Below are 12976 nucleotides of genomic sequence, written 5' to 3'. Positions count from 1 at the left end.
AAAAAATGGCTGACAGCTTCAAACTCTTCTACCTCACCTCAGCTCTCTTGGGGAAGCTCAATGACCAATGAAGGAGCTGTGATCGAGGGTCAAGTCTACAAGTCATTGCAGGAACAAAGAGTAACATTGAGAAGAAGCTGAGACAAGGACTCATCAGTATCCATGCTGTCTCTGGATAGGAACACTTGATAGGAATGACACTTCTAGGAATGGAGCTGGTAAGCCTAAGGTGATGTGGGAGAAGAGATATCCCTGAGATACTGGGAGGCAGGAGGAGGGGAAAAGGGAGGAGAGGAGGTAAAATACTTCTGCTTTATCCTTCCTGTGTCTGAAAGAAATATCCCTTTGTAATAGCCACTTGATGTTAAGGGGTCAAATGGAACTAAAACACTAGTCACAGGCCCTCTAAAAGTGGAGCAGGAAGCAGAGTCAGTCGACGTTGGCTTGAACCAACATCATTACAAAAGAGAATACTCTCAGCCTTCTTAGGGAATCCTAAAGTCTGAAGCCTGGAGATAATAGGGCCAGAATATCGTGTATATTAACACAACTTGAGATACTGTATATATTTTTTAAATCCATCAATTTACAAACACTCATTAAACAAATTATTAATATCCTAGGCTTTAGGAACATAATTACAAAAATCAAACAGTTGTTTCTTTAAGGAGCTTATACTCTATCAAAGGAGACATGTATAGATATATATATGTACAAGTATATATATATATGTGTGTGTGTGTTTATGTGTGTGTGAATGTGTGTGTGAAATGTTATAATGAACACATGAGAACTATTAAAGCTTAAAACAGCACTAAGACTTTCGGTCTTCTCTGTCTAAATGTACACATATGTCTATGTCTATATTTCTGACTCCTTTCCTTCATAGGAATCCCTGCCATGTCTGTAGCTGTGCCCACACATATGCTGCAGAAATGTTAAAGTCTTAGAGTGACAAGCTTGTCCCCATTTAGCACACTGATGAGGAGGGGGTAGGGGTGGTTCTTTTCTGTAAGTGCCAGTTACATTGTCATGAGCCTGTCTTCTTTTGGATCTTACTGACTAGATTAGTTCTGACTTCAAAATGTATGTGTGTTCGTTCTAGTCCCCAAGAAACAAACCATAGTATGAATGATATACAACCTGGTAGTTCCAACTTTAAAAGAAAGGAAAGCTTGGGAAATGATATTCCAGCGGATAAAAGATAATAAAACAGGATTTCCAAGTATTTCTAATGAAAAGACCAGAATGGGATAAATACTTTGAAAAGCAAGCAAACCAGTTGAAACAAAGAAAGGTAGATATATTTAAACAATCAGGAGGATCTTTATAATGATAAAATATTTATACTCTAAAGTGGACAAAGAAACAAAGATTTCTTTAAAACACTAATGTCTCCAATGGTAATTAAAAGGAGCTTAAAAAAGGTCTGGATGCAATTTTGTTATTTTTTTATTATTATCTCATGATAATAAGGTAGAACTTATTTTCTCTCATAAGCAGGGTGCTTCTGTAGAAAATGATACAAACAAGAAGAAGAGAGTGGGGAGAACAAACTAAACATAAATCTCACTTCTATCTGTATCAACAGAGTTGAACACAAATGTAAGAGTATGGTGTTGAACTATGTTAAACTCAATAGATAATCAAGTAGAAACTAAAGAGAATGGAGAGGAGAATTAAGGATTATAGATTCAGGGAGGTATTAGTCATAACACCAATTCCACTTTCCTAGCTCATAAAGAAAAGATAATCTATTTTCAGGAATTGGACAAGAAATAAAGAAGAACAGTAGTGGAATGGAAGTTGACTTCATTGAATATAGCTCCCTAATGTTAAGCACACCTCTCTGAACAACTCCTTTTTCTTAAAAAGTGGAGAAAGGATGTCAAGGAGAGGAAAAAGTATAAAAGAAAAGGATAGATAGAAATAAATATATACAAAACAATGATAATTTTGAGTGTAAAAATAGGACAGGGTAGCAAAATAGATTAGAAAGTAGAATTCAATAGCAAGTTTATAAGAAATATAATGGAAACAGATTCACAAAATCTAAATCCCAGAAAACATTAAAGAACTTCTAACCCATATCTTTCAGGCTAGCTTACCCACCTAGATGGCATATACACCTTATCCAAAGGTCCTTTTTCCCTAAATTTAAATTCCTAAGTTACTTTAAAAACTGAATAACAGACCAATCTTTCTGTAAACACAAAATTCTCTAGAAAAAGCACCTCTTGTGATTTGCAGGATTAATGTTAGAAGAAAAACATTAGCCCAGTCAATCCAAGAAAAACTATTAAGAAACCCTTAGGAGTTAATTTAAGACCTCATCCATGTATAATCTTCTTTTAGCGGCCACTGAATTTAGTTAAGATATCTTCAAGCAAAATTTTCTGTTGTCATTTTATTTTCAATTTAAGTTATAAACATTTTCCATTTTAAACATTTCCAAATATCTTTTTTTTAAAAAAGATATCTTTTGGGGGCAGCTAGGTGATGTAATGGATAGAGCATCAGCCCTGAAGTCAGGAGGGTGCAAGTTCAAATTTGATCTCAGATATTTAACACTTCCTAGATGTGTGACCCTGGGCAAGTCACTTAACCCCAATTGTCTCAAGGGGAAAAAAAGATATCTTTAAGTAGCTCTAGGTCCTACCCCTATCTCCTACAGATTACAGCACTTTGGGGATAAAAATACCTTATTGCTTTGGAGAAACTGAGATATTTACAGTAACAGGAAAGAATCATGCATACAAATAAATATACATAGCATTAATCATTATTGCTGACTGAATGAGAATCATTTTCTTGACTTAGATAAAAACCTATCAAATACACTCCACATTATCATTATCCTCACAAGGGGATGAGTAGGCCTGTCAGGTGTTTCATTTTAAAGGAAGGATAAAACAAAATCAATGTTTTTAAAGAGACAAAAGCTGAAAAAAAGAAATACATAATAACAATTAGAAGTATATTTACTATACTTATAACTCATGTGGTTGACCGACTCGGAAATAGTGCTTTAGAAACTATTTTGGCATCATGCCGCAAGAAAACCTTGATTAGGCTTTTTTCTTTTATTTTAGTGTCCCTTCCTCTGTCTATGCTGCTTTAACTCATATGAGCCCCCTTTTCATTACTCAGAAACATTTCTAAAAGTTATTTTTTATTACAATAAAAGCATCAAAACCCAGGATTCTTTAAACTTACACAAAATGCTGCAACAACTACTCCAAGAATTAAGTGGCCAAAATTTGAGTTGAACAAGACAATCAATTTGTGAATAATTATTATAATAAACGTTTTGTTTTGTTTTTACCACAGCATAGAGACCAGTTAGGTTTTCTATCCATCACATAGTAGATTAAACAGAATCTAGATATAAAAAGGTTTTCACTCTTCAAAAGGTATATACTAGCCTTAGATCATATCGTTGGAGCTTAATAAATGCTTGTTAACTGACAGTTACTTACAGAATCAATTGGGTTTTAAGCTCATGGAGGGGAAAGGACATTCATCTGCTAGATTGGAATCAGAAAGCTGGAGCTAGAAGAGACCTCAATTATCATATACTTTAACTCCCTTATTTTCTATCTGAAAAACTGAGGGTCCCCCAAAGAAGTTAAAAGATTAGAGGTTACCTCCAATAGGGTAATGGCTCCAGTGAAATCTCTTTGTGATAGCAGCTCTTCTAGTTTTGGAATCTTTCTCCCTTTCTTCTTCCGCTTGTCAATTTGCTGTAGGTCTCCACCCACAGCAGGCTTAGCTCTTGAAAGCATCTGAAAAGCGCAAGGAAAATAGTGCTGTGATCTAAACCGGGCTTTAACAAAACAGAAGCAAACAATTCTAGCACCAGCAGAGCCTGTTACAAAATAACTGCAAGCTGAAATTCCTTACTTGGATCAAGACAAATATTAAAAAAAAAAATAAATAAGGTGGAGAAATATTTTCTCAGACCTGGAAATATTTATGTAAAGGATCAAAGGATAAGATTTAGAAGACCCCTAGTCCAACCCCTTCATTTTACAGAGAAAAATGAGACCAATGCCCAAGGCCACACAGGTAATAAGGTTCAGCATGGAGTCAAACCCACTTTCTCCAGTTCCAAATCCTGCATTCTTTCCAATGCACCAGTGAGGGAGCAAAACCCCGTGTAATGCTAGAAAAGGGAGCGGGCACAGCAGCTCTGGCTTTCTGTTCCTTTCTGCTGGTCCACGGGAATCCAGCCGCTTCTCAGCTGTCTCTTCCCACGCTCTCAATTTCCCCTCCAAGAAGGGGATCAGCTGCTCCAGCCCTGCTTCCCTCACTCTCCTTTTTCTAGGCTCCTCATCACAAGTCTCTGGGTTCCCTGGCTAATAATCTGGCTACGAACAGAGGTGATTACAGGGCAGGTAGTATCCGTGGTGACGGAGGAGGAGGAGGAGGAGGAGGAGGAGGAGGAGGAGGAGGAGGAAGAGGAGGAGGAGGAGGAAAAAGAAGAGGAGGAAGAAGAGGAAAAGATCAGGAGAGGAAGGAAGAGGAGAGAAAAAGAGGAAGAAGAGGGGGAGAGGAAGGAGAGGAGAGGAAGAGGAGGGGAAGAAGGAGGAGATCTGGGAAAGGAGGAGGAGATAAAGGAGGAAGGAAGAAGAGGTGGAAAAGAAGAGGGGAGACGAACAAAGAGGAAGGGGAAAATAAAGAGGGAGAAAGAGGAGGAAGAAGAGGGGGAGAAAAGGAAAAGGGGGAGAGGAGAAGATCAAATCAGGGAGGAGCGGGAAGAAGGCAGACAGAGATGAAAATAGAAAGAAGAGAGATGAGGAGATAAGAGAAAAGGAGGGGAGAGGAGGAGGAACAGAGGGAGGAGAGATCAAGGAGGAAGGAGGAAAGATGAGAAGAGATAAAGGGGGAAGGAAAAGGGAAAGAGGAAAAGAGGGAGGAAAAGGAGATTCAGGGGAAAAGAGAGGGGGAAAAGAAGGAAGAGAAGGGGTGAAGAAATTGAGGAGAAGAAGAGGGAGGAAGGGAAGGAGGGGAGCTGAAAGAGGACAGAAAGAAGTCAGAGTCCATGGGTCCATGTGTGGGGCTTGGGGTTCCGACACTGTATTCCCTCCTGCCAGGGAAGGTCCCCAAACAGCCCGGCACTGTAGCCGCTGCCTCAGCCAGAAGCCGGAGTCCCAGAACAGGTCGCCCCCTCCTAGCCCACCCCAAGTCCTGGCCGGGCTCCTGCGTCCAGCCAGCAGCCGCGCTTTTTGCAGGCACACTCACCATCTTGGCGGCTGAATCGAGCCCACTCTGTGGAGAAGAAGCAAAGGCCCGGCTCCGGTCACTCGGTGCATCCGAGCTCCCTCCTCCGTTTCCACGGCAACCGCGAGGGAGGGGGAAAGGGAAGAGGGCGCGAGGGAAAGCGAACGTTGCGCCAGGAAGAAGCGCCCTCCGAGAACTTGGTCCACCTGGCTCTTGGTTCCTTGCTGCTTGCGGCAATCCCAAAGGAGAGTGTGCCACCTGAGGCCGGCTCGCTGGCTTTGTGGTTCTTTTTTGTTTTGGAGAGAATTCATCACCTACAGGCCATCTTCGTAGAAAGGCGCCTCTCCACAGCTCCCTGGCTGGGCTAGAAAGCAGACAGGTCCCATCCATCCTCAGGACCCTACGGAAGGCTTCCTGGTTTGAAAAGAGCACTTTAAGGTTTGCCAAGCACTTTAAGGAGTCATTCTTATTTAACCTTTACGACAACCCTGTAAGATAGGCAGTCAGCTAGCATTTGCACCGTGCCAAGCTTGAAGAATACAACGTTCAAACAACAATCCTTGTTCTCCGACTAACGAAGCTTTATCTGAGACAAAGGAAGCCCAGGAGGCAGGAGAGGCAGTTTGTCAGGCACCAGCAAAGGGGTCGAGATGCAATGTCCGGACAAGGCCAACCGGTCTGGTCGCTGCTAGGTGCTATTGCTATCTTTTCCATTTTACAAAATAGGAAGCTGAGACAGAAAAGCGTTATTTGTAGAATGAGGAAACTGAGGTTGAGAGAGATTAGGCACCCAGGGTCGCGCGCTAGCAAATGTCTGACGCAGGATTTAAACCGACAATCTCCGAACGACCAAGTCCCACCGTAGAACTACTGCGCTGCTCTGCACGAACTCCACGGCAAGCCGGTTTAACCTTCGGGAGTCCGCGTCACCAGCACCCAATGTGGCAGCATCTCAGAGGAGGACTTGACCCCCGTATTATGGAGGCGACTTCAATCCCAGCTCTATATCATCACTTTAGGAAGAGGCTGTTGACTTGACGTGTATGATGCTGGACAAAATGATGTCTCCCTCTTTGAGCCTCAGTTTCCTCACCTGAAAAACGAGAGGTCCTAATTAGAGAATGACGAAGGTTTCTTTGAGCTCTAGTTCTGTATAACCTCCTTTAGGAGGATTGTAATTTTCAGGGAACTACTTCCGGTGGGATAGCAGTTCTTTAGTTTCCATAGTAACTTGCCAGGCTTTGACACGTGATCTCTTGCCTGGCAAAATGAAATAAACCGCGGAACTCCGCTCCAAGGAGATAGTTGGCCACTTTAGACCAAGGGCTGGGTACCTATAGAAGTATCGAGAAAAGCAGCAGACACTTCGTTAACGGATTTATTGTTGTTCTTCATTCTCAAATTAGACCAAAATGACATTACTATGTTTGAATTACATTAGTGTGTCTGACTGTAGCTGATCAGACCAATATGAGCTCAGTAGGCTTTGCCTTAGGTTGGGTAGAAATAGTCTCTGAACACTTGAGGTGGATTCTCTCGCTTTGGGGTTCTGGTGTTTTTTTCTGAGCTAATCCAATTCTGCTTTGCTCATAGACCCCAGCATCTCTGATGAGAGAGTACTATACTAGATGGTCCTATGTCATACAATAGATTCTAAAGTTCTTAAGAGAGACCTTGACATTGTCCTTGTATCACTTTTTCTGGCCATCTTGTGAACGCTTGCCCTGTGTGAGTTCTACATGCACTTTTTGGCAAAGTGTACATTGGACATTTGAACAATGTAGTCAACCCAACGGAGTTGAGCTCTCCATAGCAGAGATGAAATGCTTGGCAGTTTTGTGTGAAAAAAAGACCTAAATTACCCTGACAGGCGATCTTCAGAATCTTCCTTCAAATGGAAGTGATTCAGTTTCCTGTCATGGCACTGATACATTATCCAGATTTCACAGGCATACAACAATGAAGGTAGCACTATACCTCTGTAGACCTTCAGTTTGATAGTCTAATACCTCTCCTCTTCCACACTTTCCTTAGAATCCTCCCAAACACTGAGGTAGTTCTGGCAATTCATGTGTCAAACTTTTTACATCCTTGGAAAGTATACTGCCAATGTAAATGAACTTATCCACAGCATTCAAAAGTTTTCCATTTGCTATCATTGATGCTTCCACATATGGATGATGTGGTGCCAACTGATGGAGTTCCTTTATTTTCTTGGTGGTGTTAGTCCAAAGTTAGCACAAGAAATAGAAAATCTATACTTTGTTGTATCTTGACTTCTGAGGCTGCATTGAGTAAATGTAGATACAGAAAAATGTAGGGCTAGGCAGGATCTCAGAAGCTATTCCCTCCTATTTTACAGATAAGGAAACTGAGACCCAGAGGGATCAATAATAATAGAGACAGAAGCAGAGCTAGTATTTGAATTTAAGTCCTTCTGTTATCCCACTTCTGGCCTTTCTTCTCCTGCATTAGGCTCTCTCACATGAGATGGATTTGTGAGCTCATTGAGTTGTCTTTTTCTCTCCAGTATGGATCACAACTGGACTTAATCTTTGTGTTCAATGCTTTTTGTAAATCCTCCATAGAGATTTTTTGCCCAAAGAATTGAACACCTTCTTCTATGATCTTTCACATCTTGTAGAGGATGAGGGGTTGCCCCTGTGTTAGTCTTTGTTTTGGCTACATGGTCGATTCATTTTCTTTTCCTGTCATATCTGCCAAATGTACAAATCATTAGCAAATCAATGATCTGTAATTTCATATCAATATAATTTTATCTCCTTATATTCAACAGCGTATCAACCTGTTGATTTTTGGACAACTCACATTTCCAACATCAACAATGAAACTAGACCTTGTACAAAAGTTGTTGGTTTTGATGGTGATTCTCTGCACTCTGTTATGTAATTTTGTTACTGTCATTGCAAAAGTAGATGAGGACTCAAGGATTTTTTTTTTTTTTGATGTGTTCCATCTCTATGGCCAAAAAAGATTGCCTACTGGCCAATCTGGCAGTAGACTCTCCCCACTTAGCTAAGTTGTTAGATGCCCTTAAAATCAAAATATGCTATACCTTTTACTCAGACTTTTCAGTTTAATGGGATATGCTAAACCTTCAATAGGCTCTTTGAGCAGAGCTTTAGAAAATCCAGGGTTTCTGCCATATCACAACAAAGCATCATAATATGGCTTTTATGGAAAACACAATTTCCTCAATTATTTCTTCAAAGCAAGTAATTCCCAGACCTATATCTCTATATTCAAATTTCTTTGCTAGCTTTAGTCCCTTTTTTCTAATCACTTCTGAGTTAACTCCAGCTGAATAATCAGCATGTTCCCCCACTAAACCCATCTTCCCCTCTAATTCCGCTCCCACCTTTGGACAAAGTTCTTGACTTCTTACCCTATGTACTCAATGAATTGTTAAATCCTGCTCATCTTGCTTTCACAGTATCTCCCATAACCATTGCCTGCTCTCGATCCTCCCTGAAAGTAGTTATTTAGATAATTTAAAATTATTCTTAACTTAAATACCAAATAAAATTTTCATACTAAAGGGAAAAGAGGATTATTTATTAACCTATAAATCCCTATTATTCTACACCTTGATTTTCCTTGATATAACAATAATAAATATTGTATTTGTTATATAACAAATTCTACCTCTAACTTTCAAAGCTCTTGTTTGTTTCCTTGATATGATGAGGATTGTGAGCAGGTAATGAATACGAAAAAAATTGATTCACCTTTAGGTGGGGTGTTGTGAGGGTTAGTCTATGGTTTGTTTCTCCACAATTTGTTCTATTTGAGTTCTACTTTCATCTTTGTCTCCTTATTACATTTAGGAAGAAATAACTTAATGGTGTCTCTGTTGCTATTTTATTATTGTTATCCTCAGTTGCTGTGTTTCTTTGTATTTCTGTTGTTTGGAGTATTTGAGGAACAAATAATTTCTTCTGTTTTCTTTCTAGGAATGTTTCAAATGCCTTTTTAAAATTGAACATTTTTCTTTTTCATTCTTTTTTATTTATTTTTAGGCTTAGATTTACTGTTTCATGAATTTTGGCTACGTTTTGAACACATTTGCTTTTCTAAATGCCTTACTCCATTCTCTCTTGTGGTTTTTGTGGGTGCAGAATAGTCTTGTGTTACTGAAATCACCTTTCCTTTACATATTAAATCTTTCTTCTGGCTTCTTGTAAATTTGTTATTTGTCAGGGATATTGTTAAATTTAACCACTAGGTGGCTTGAAGTTGTAGCATGCATTATGTTTTGCTTTGTTTTCTTGGAGGCAATCCGTGGATTCTTTTTATTGACATAGTTTTATGTGTTCCAAAGTTCTAGGCATTGGGTTTTTTGTTTGTTTGTTTGTTTGTTTGTTTTTGGTGATATTTCGAGCATTATGTGTTCAGATTTTTTGACTTATCATGTTCTTTTGGGAGATCTACAATCATTAAGTTGTCTATGTGTATCTTTTCTTCTACATCATTATGTTTTGCTTATATGGAGATTATGTTTCCTTATATTTCCTTTTAATATCATTACTCTTTACTTCTCTTCTTCCAGATTGTCCTTCATTTTTATATATTTACATTCCTGATTATGCTCTTTTTTGTTTCTTTGACAAGACTTGCCACTGTGGATTCAGGTATTTTTATTATGCCAATTATTTCTGCTATGCAAGTCATAAATTCTGCTTTTGAATTATTATTTCTCTTTTAAATTGTAAATTTAAATCATTTTAAATTGGAACATCTTACTGTGATTTCATACTTTCTTGGGAATTTGCAGGGTCCTCTGTCTCATTAGTTATTTATTAATTTTCCTCAAGGTATTTTTCTTATTTTCTCTTAAGTATTTATTCATATGTAATTAGACTCTTTTTATTAGAACTGGAGGCCATATTTCCTCTTTGCTATTAATAACTTCCTTTTTTTGTCTGCCTATTTCAAGGTCTTTGAGTTTTCTTCCTCAGATCTTTGAAAATTTCAGTTTTCTTCCTCAGTTGTCCTTTTGCTCACTTTCTGACTTCCTCCCCTTTGATGGTGGTTTCCCTAAAGGCCAGATATCAAAATATCTCAGCCTCCTGTCTTGCTTTTTCTCTGCCTCAGTGACTTCTAGGAGAACAGAACAGACCCCCTCTAGATGATGAGCTTTCTCTTTCTCAAGCTTAATTGAAAGTTGCATAGCTCCCTACAAATGTATTCCTCTGTTCCCTCATTTCTCTGATTCAGTGGCACAGAATGAAGTCATGCTGCTGACACAGCTTTCAAGAAAACCTCAGATCACAGTACATTGAACATGACTGAAACAGCTAAACAACAAAATGTAGTGAGAACATGGACCCGGTACTTCTTGTTCTCTTTTGCTAGGTTGGCTTGTTCAAATGACCTTTATTGACATTAAAAGTCTGGGGTTCCTAGAGTGGGCAGGACTGACACAACATTCTCATGGTTCTAGGGCATAACCCTGTTGGGTGGATTGAAATGATAGTTCCTCAGTCTCTACAAGCTCACTTCTCATTTAACAAATCCGTCAAGAAGAACTCCATTAATATATTCAGAAATATTTATTAAACAGAAAAGGAGGATACATATGAAGTAATGAATCTCTGCTATGTATAGCTTCCTTTTTTTAAGCACATAATAAATTTAGCCCATAACTTTATCTTGCTTATCACAATGCTACTGAATTTCTTTCTATTTTCTTCTAAGTGTTTCTTAAATGCTTCAATGACCCTTTATTTTCTGAGGGTATCACTATCTTCTAGCTTCATCCCTCCTTCCAAATTCTTCTCCACCCAATTGAAAAGAAAAAAATCCCTTATAACAAGTAAGTATAGTCAAGCAAAATAGCCAAATTGTCCAATTTTTGTCTCATTTTAAAGTTCATCACTTGAGTTCATCACTTCTATATGAGGAAGTAAAAATAATACTTCCGTATTAGTCCCCTAAAGTCATGGTCAGTCATTTCATTAATCAGAGTTTTTAAATCTTTTGAAGTTATTTGCATTACAATGTTGTAATTATATTGTTCTCCTGCTTCTCTCATTACAACATTACAACAGTATCCTACTGTGAGACTCTTCCCACAGGACTCAGGAATATCTGCATTGTCAACCAATGAGCCTACCTGAGAAGTGCTACTCAAGAACTAAAAATGATTATATCCAGCCCACTGGTTTTTGACATATATAAGCCTTGGCCTTGCCCAACTATATTAAGCCCTACTTAGGGGAGTAAGGTGATTCCTTCATTTTATAATTCTATATTGCTACTCATCTTTGATGGTATTGATTTGGCAACTCCTCAAATAATGTACCAGAATGCATATTTTCCACAATCCCTTCAACATTTTCTTCCCATCTTTTGTTATCATTGTCAGTTTATAAAGATATAAGGTAAAATCTCAGGATTGTTTTGATGTACATTTCTCTTATTATTTGTGATTTAGAGTATTATTTTATATGATTTTTTTAAAGTTTGCAATTGTTTTTTAAAACTATTTGGTTTTTAAACTACATATCTATTGTCTTTTGGTTATATGCACAAGTATGTATCTGTTAACTCTTTACATATCTTACATATCAAATCTTTTTATAAGAAATTTGCTATAAAGATTTTTTTCCCATTGGTCACTTCTCTTATTACCCTAGGTACATTAATTTTATCTGTGCAGAAACTTTTCAGTTTCATGTGATCAAAGTTATCCATTTTATCTTTTGCTTCTATTTCTTTTTGGTTAAGAATATATTTCCTGGGACAGCTAGATGGTACAGTGGATAGAGCACTAGCCTTGAAGTCAGGATGACTTGAGTTCAAATGTGGTCTCAGACACTTAACACTTCCTAGCTGTGTGACCCTGGGTAAGTCATTAACCCCAATTGCCTCAGCAAAAAAAAAAATTATATATATATATATATATATATATATATATATATATATATATACAGACATATATATATGTGTGTGTCTGTATATATATTTTTTTCCTACCATAATTGTAAAAGTAATGTAATCTGCTGCTTCTCTGATTTTCATATAGTATTTAAACTCTCTACTCATATCAATTTAACTGATGATATTAACATGAAATGTTTACTCAACAATGACCAAATCAACACTTAATAGAAAGAAATTAAATACTGCAACATTGACATTCTTGGTATGAAATAAAGCCAGAGGGTTTAAAAAGTAAAATAAATGAGTATACATTTATTTAGCATTTTATATACATTATCTAATCTGACCCTAACAACAATTCTCTGAGTTAGGTATTATAGTCACTTTCCACTTTTCTAGATAAGGAAACTGTGGCTTAAAGAGATTCATAACAGTTTGCTAGGGTAAATCAATGATCTTGTGACCTATGATTCCAAATTCAGGTCTTGAAGAAGTAAATCAAAGTAATTTGATTTCTTGCTTAATCACAGTATGTCTTTATTATTTACACCTGCAAGGGAAGAGACATTCATTTAAACACACACACACACACACACACACACACACACTACACATACATACACCCTCTGTAGTATTATGAAACAGCTCTTTTGAGAAGACAAAAAAATCAATAAGGGTAGTACAAGGTTCACAGCTAAATGAGGATATACAAACTTAGGAGATAAATGGGAGTACATAGAATTAGGAAATTGATGAAAGTATATACTGTTAGAATAAAAAGATAGTATAAAAAGTTGAATAGCAGGATTTAGCAATAGAATTGTAGATGAGAATATTCTGGGGGGGA

At 37.8% G+C, this 12976-nt stretch overlaps 1 protein-coding gene across 3 annotated transcripts in view; it reads right to left on the bottom strand.

Moving 5' to 3' along the window:
- TTC26 (tetratricopeptide repeat domain 26) overlaps positions 1-6415 on the bottom strand; it is a 63138-nt gene extending 56723 nt beyond the window's left edge. The window contains exons 1-2 of one of the 3 annotated variants that reach the window (XM_023504911.2): positions 5245-6415; positions 3648-3785 (exon numbers count right to left, since the gene is read on the bottom strand). In XM_023504911.2, coding sequence (XP_023360679.1) covers positions 3648-3785; positions 5245-5613 — 507 coding nt within the window. In that variant the 5' untranslated portion in view covers positions 5614-6415. Of the gene's footprint in view, positions 1-3647; positions 3786-4099; positions 4433-5244 lie in introns of those variants that run through there. The other 2 variants (XM_023504908.2, XM_023504909.2) reach the window with 2 other exon arrangements.
- Between the last annotated feature and the right edge of the window lie 6561 nt (positions 6416-12976).

Source organism: Sarcophilus harrisii, chromosome 5 (genome assembly GCF_902635505.1).
Source record: "Sarcophilus harrisii chromosome 5, mSarHar1.11, whole genome shotgun sequence".
Lineage (NCBI taxonomy): Eukaryota > Metazoa > Chordata > Mammalia > Dasyuromorphia > Dasyuridae > Sarcophilus > Sarcophilus harrisii.
The sequence above is the reverse complement of the archived record's forward strand: the minus strand, read 5'-3'. Positions and strand labels throughout refer to the sequence as shown.